Raw genomic sequence first — 5,084 nt, forward strand, 5'->3', positions numbered from 1 at the left:
ACAAGCCCTGGGGCGGAGGGTGATGCTGGACAACTTCTGCATGAACGAGCATGAGGGGAGAAGGAAAACCCTGGGATGAGATTTCTTTGCTCACAGCCTGAGTCAAAGAGCAGCAAATAGGTTAAGAAACTGGACAAGAAAAAAAGCTCTTTTTTTCTTTATTCAAGTGGATATTCAGAGTTGGAATGACCTTTGCTTTTTACTTCTGTCTTGTTCCAGGTGCCTCTCCTGCCCCTTCACGACTCTCCATTTCCCAGGAGGTTCACTCTGGCAGCAGCGTCCGGGTCTGGTCTGATTACCTCAATGTGCGCTTGCATCCCAAGAGCATCTATGTCATCCGTCAGTACATGCACAATTCGTACGTCCTAGAGGTTTGGTTCAGAATCTGTTCTCCAGAATAGGATCTTAGTTTTGTCTTCAAGGAAAATTTAAAAGGGGACAGTATAGGCTTCTTTTTCCCATTTTTTTCCTCAGGGATTGTGATTGTCTAGAAGCCTTTGGACAAGGCGAGCGTCTTCTGGAGGATCCCGGCTGCCTTGAGGAGCTGGAAGATCGGTTGCACTTCTATGTTGAAGAGTGTGATTATCTGCAGGTTGGACAGCTTAGCTTAAACTCCCTTTTCTTTCAGGAAACTTTCTGTTCCACATGAACTAGAATCTCAGATACTGCCATCATTTTACAGGGATTTCAAGTTCTCTGTGACTTACACAATGGATTCTCAGGAGTTGGTGCCAAGGTGACAGAACTGCTCCATGATGAGTATTCGGGAAAAGGAATCCTGACCTGGGGCTTGACTCCAGTCATGAGTAATGAGGGAGTAAGTAAACAATGGGAAGAAACAAGAACGGGTGATGCTTTCACACCCAATCTGGATTAGACCATTTCTTGTTTGCATCTTCAGGATTCCAACAGTTGGGTTTTTTTCCCCCCAGGGATCTCAGAAGAATTTGTACAGACTGATGAACATAGCCCTGGGAATTGTCCATCTCTCCAGCCACAGCTCGCTCTTTTGCCCCCTGTCACTCAGCGGGAGTCTAGGAATCAAGCCACAACCTCCTGTTACGTTTCCGTACATAAACTACGATGTACGTTCTGTGTTGGTGTAGAAACATCCCCTCCCTTGCCTGGCTGTCAGCTTTTTCAGATTTACCACTCAGAGTTTTCTGCAGCGATCCAGTGTTCGCAATGTTTTTTCATGATGGTGTTCTGCTTAAGCAGAAAAGATTTTTTTTCCTGCTTCTTCACTGGTAGCAGAGACTTCACCACCAGCTTTTTATTCTCATAGTTTTTCCACTCTTAAAAATACTAACACATTTCCCTTTTTTGCAGTCTGTGTACTGCCTTTAGTTTCAGCACTGAAAAAAAGAACCAAACCTTTACTGCATTATTCTTCATGGGTCAAGTATGTAACTTGTGCCTTGTCTGAGCACTGAGAAACTGCTGACAAGAAAACTGGCAACAGACTGTTAACAAACTGCTGACTGTTAACCAAAATCTGAAATAACTGTTAAACACAACCTATACAAATGCACAATTTACAATATGCCTGTTAAATATACAAAAAAAAATTAGTTAAGGAACAGATGAGTTTAACTTCTGTAGCTCTTCCATTTGTCTCCCTCCACAGGCATCACTTAACTACCACAGTAGTGCAATTTTGGCAGCAGTGCTTGATACCCTGACGGCTCCTTACCGGCTCTGTTCCTCCCAGGGCTCGATGATGCACCTTGCTGACACACTCAACTTCTCTGGGAGAAAGGTAAGAGCAGAGAGAAGAGCGACTGCAAATCATAGAATGATCAAATGTTGTGAACTGGACCCACAAGGATGATGGAGTCCAACTCCTGTCCCTGCACAGGACAATCCCAACATTCACACCATGTCCCTTGCTGGAATCTTGTCAGGCTTGGTGCCATGAGCACCTCCCTGGGGAGCCTGTTCCAGTGCTCCACCACCCTCTGCCTCAAGAACCTTTTCCTCATGGCCAACCTCACCCTCCCCTGCCACATCTTCCTGCCATTCCCTCTGCTCCTGGCATTCGTTGGTGGCCAGAGAGAAGAGATCAGCGCCTGCCCCTCCTCTGCCCCTTGGGAGGAAGTTCTAGACCCCCATGAGATCTCCTCTCAGTCTCCTCTTCTCCAGGCTGAACAAACCAAGTGCCTTCAGCCTCTCCTCACACCCTTCCCCAATGCTGTGTCCCTCCTCTGGACACTCTCCAGCAGCTTTAGATCCTTTTTCTCCTGTGGTGCCCAAAACTGCACACAAGGAAATCCTTTCAGCTCTCCCTGAACTACTGCTCTAGGCAAGAGCTGCTGTTCTACTCCACATCCACACATGTAGGGTATGGGGAGTGTGTGTTAGATAGTGATTTATCACCCTCTCTGACTCACAGGTTGTGGCTGCCTGGGCTTCCGTTCCCTTTCCTGCCCTACATGGCTACTCGCTCCCCGATACTTTATGTGCCTACCAGCAGGACGTGCCCTGGAAGCTTCTGTCTTCGTGTAAAAAATAGGGAGCAAAAAGTCAGCTGCTGTTTTGCTCAGTCAGTTGTGCTACGAGGAATTTGCAAAGAAAGTCACATCAGGTAATCAGTGTTGCAATTGCATGTTTCCCTTCAGAGCTCTGGTACTCTCACAGCAATGACTTACCAAAGTAATTCACAATCATTCTATCCTAGTAGTGTCAGCTGAAGGGGTAAAATAGAAAGTCTTGTGATCTAGCTGGTTAGATGCTACCGACTGCAGAGCAAAAGAACTAAAACCAGCTGAGCCGCTGATGGTTTTGGTCAAGTCCCCTGGAAAACCATGCAGCGGTTTGTTGTTTTGGTTTTTTTTTGCAGCAGCTGTCCAGGAAAGCAGCCCCCTTCTCCACTCCACACTTGTGAGAGCACTGAAGAGATTCTGCAGTGTTATTTACACACTGTGTTTCCTGGGGCATTCAGGTTGGTAACGGTCTTGAACGGGGAACACTAACTGGGATCTGAAAGTAGAGAGTTTTGGGTAACTTTATTAACTTTCTTCCTTACAGCACATCCCATGTGCTGGAGCAGCCATGTCATACCCTACCTCCATACCCCCAGTTTTTTTCTCCTCTTCTAACCAGACAAGGCTTCCTCCTGGACAAACCTCCCAGCTACTCCTCAGCAGGTAACAAGTGCCTCTTAAACTGACTTTGCAACAGAAAGAAATCACGGGGGGGAGTAGAGGCTAACAGAGGTAAAAGAGAATTATAAAAAAAAAAACCCCCAAAACAAAAAAACCAAACTACTTCTGAGTATTTGTAGGGCAAAAATTGAGTGCTGGGCAACTCTTACACTACGCTGAATTCAAGTAAAACAACTGCTTGTAAAGTAGAATAGGGCAGGAAACAAATTTTGATTGGTATATTTAAACACAGATGTTTTTCCCTGCAGCTGTTGAAAGCATCCCTGTCCTGGCAGCCTTGCAGTCTTCACCAATTCTGCACAGGCTCCTCTACAGCTTGTACAAGGATCTACAGAAGATGAACACGCGGCGGTGGGCCAGCTTCTTCTCCAATGGAGTTGAACAGGATGATTTCCAGGAGGCCTTACAGGAGCTCAGAACTCTGTCCCAGTGCTACGAAACGGGGTTTGAAGCAGATGAATCTGAAGATGAAACAGATTCAGACTAACTCGCCTTTATTACTAGAGACAGTGGAAGTAATAATACCTTTAAGCTCACTTTCAAAATAAAGGGAATGGCTTCAAAGATGGCCAGCTGCTTCTTTCTTTTCATTTCAGGAAACTCCTGTTACAAAGCCTGGCTGGCTGAAGTTGTCCAGCTACTTACAGTTGTTGTAAAGGAGGAAAGCTGCTTTTTGGGGGGGCTGGTTTTGTATGTTTGGTTTTTTGAAAAACTTTGCAAAGTGAAGTTGCTCTGCCTCTCCAAGTAAGACCACACAATAAATACAGAATTCAGGTTCTAACTTTCCCACGTACAATCAACACAAGGGGAAAACGTACAAAAAAAAAAAATCATGTGTTTGTTCCACATGAAAACAGACATTTTATGTACAATATTTACATGTTCTTTTCAAAGGGTGGTGGCCGAGTCTTCACCACGGAGTGAGGTCAGTGTCCACAAGCATCACTTCTGTCATTTCATTGTTGAAGGTCCCCATGTAGGTTCTAGAGGATGTTCTCACCACCTTTCTTCATTCCTTTAGTTTGATACAGACTGAGAAGTGTAGCAGGAAAGTGAACAAAACAAAAAAAGGTGCCATCTAGAGTACCTGTGCAAACGTTTGTCCTTTACCCACAACACCTGTAGCAGCAAACTGTCAAATAACTTTCTGATGCAGTCAGTAGCTTATCAAGCCAGAAAAAACCTTAGTCATCAGGTTCTTCCTCAGAAAGCAGAAGATCTTTATCTGACAACTGGTCTGTGTTACTGGTACTAGTTGCATCCTCCTCATCTTCAGAGCTCCCATCGCAGGATGTATGAAACAGCCTCATCAGTTCTCTGAACCTGTGGGACACCTGAAGAACAAGGGAAATCCAAGATGACTAGTGACCGCAGAGGTGATACGAAATGGGAAATTTTGTATTGGGAAGTTCAGGGTGTTCTGTGCTTTTAGGTTAAAAAGAAAAAAAACAAAACCACACAATCACATTTTATGCAAGAGTCAATCATAAAGGGAAAAAAAAAAATCACAGAATCATTATGGTTGAGAAAGACCTCTAAGATCATCAAGTCCAACCATTAGCCCAACACCCCCATGTCCACCCAACCATGTCCTGAAGTGCCATGTCTACATGTTTTTAGAGCACTGGGTTGTTTTGTTTTCTTTGGAAGAGCAGTTCTATTCTACTGACTTGCAGGTACAAAACTGGCGGTTTGGGAAGATTCCAAGGCAGTGACCTGGGGAATGTTAAGAGACAAACCCCGACAGATTAATTGCATTGAAGACTCCAGTAGCAGTCACTGAAACAATTCTGGTACCAAATACGAGGCCAGAATATCCATGGTAGTGTTGCAAAAAGGACCATGGCAGTCATGATTTTTGGCTCCATCAGAACAGATCAGGCTTGGTTGGTTTTTGGGTTTTTCTTTTTTTTTTTTTTT

The 5,084-nt window shown here is 44.6% G+C and overlaps 2 protein-coding genes across 3 annotated transcripts in view; one reads left to right on the top strand and one right to left on the bottom strand.

Moving 5' to 3' along the window:
* Positions 1-219: 219 nt before the first annotated feature.
* MSTO1 (misato mitochondrial distribution and morphology regulator 1) lies at positions 220-3,651 on the top strand (the record flags this gene model as incomplete). Its single annotated transcript, XM_029084704.1, is given in 10 exon segments — positions 220-358; positions 475-592; positions 683-817; positions 933-1,085; positions 1,628-1,759; positions 2,393-2,506; positions 2,508-2,584; positions 2,843-2,941; positions 3,028-3,146; positions 3,413-3,651. Coding segments are annotated over 10 exon segments (1,325 nt in total), but the record flags the coding sequence as incomplete, so codon positions are not given.
* A 697-nt stretch (positions 3,652-4,348) lies between these two features.
* The window catches only part of GON4L (gon-4 like), a 27,874-nt gene continuing 27,138 nt past the window's right edge, over positions 4,349-5,084 (bottom strand). For both annotated transcript variants that reach the window (XM_029084705.1, XM_029084706.1), the window contains exon 30: positions 4,349-4,498. In XM_029084705.1, coding sequence (XP_028940538.1) covers positions 4,349-4,498 — 150 coding nt within the window. The remainder of the gene's footprint in view (positions 4,499-5,084) is intronic.

The sequence above is a fragment of the Antrostomus carolinensis genome, unplaced genomic scaffold (assembly GCF_000700745.2).
Source record: "Antrostomus carolinensis isolate BGI_N321 unplaced genomic scaffold, ASM70074v2 scaffold23164, whole genome shotgun sequence".
NCBI classification, from domain to species: domain Eukaryota; kingdom Metazoa; phylum Chordata; class Aves; order Caprimulgiformes; family Caprimulgidae; genus Antrostomus; species Antrostomus carolinensis.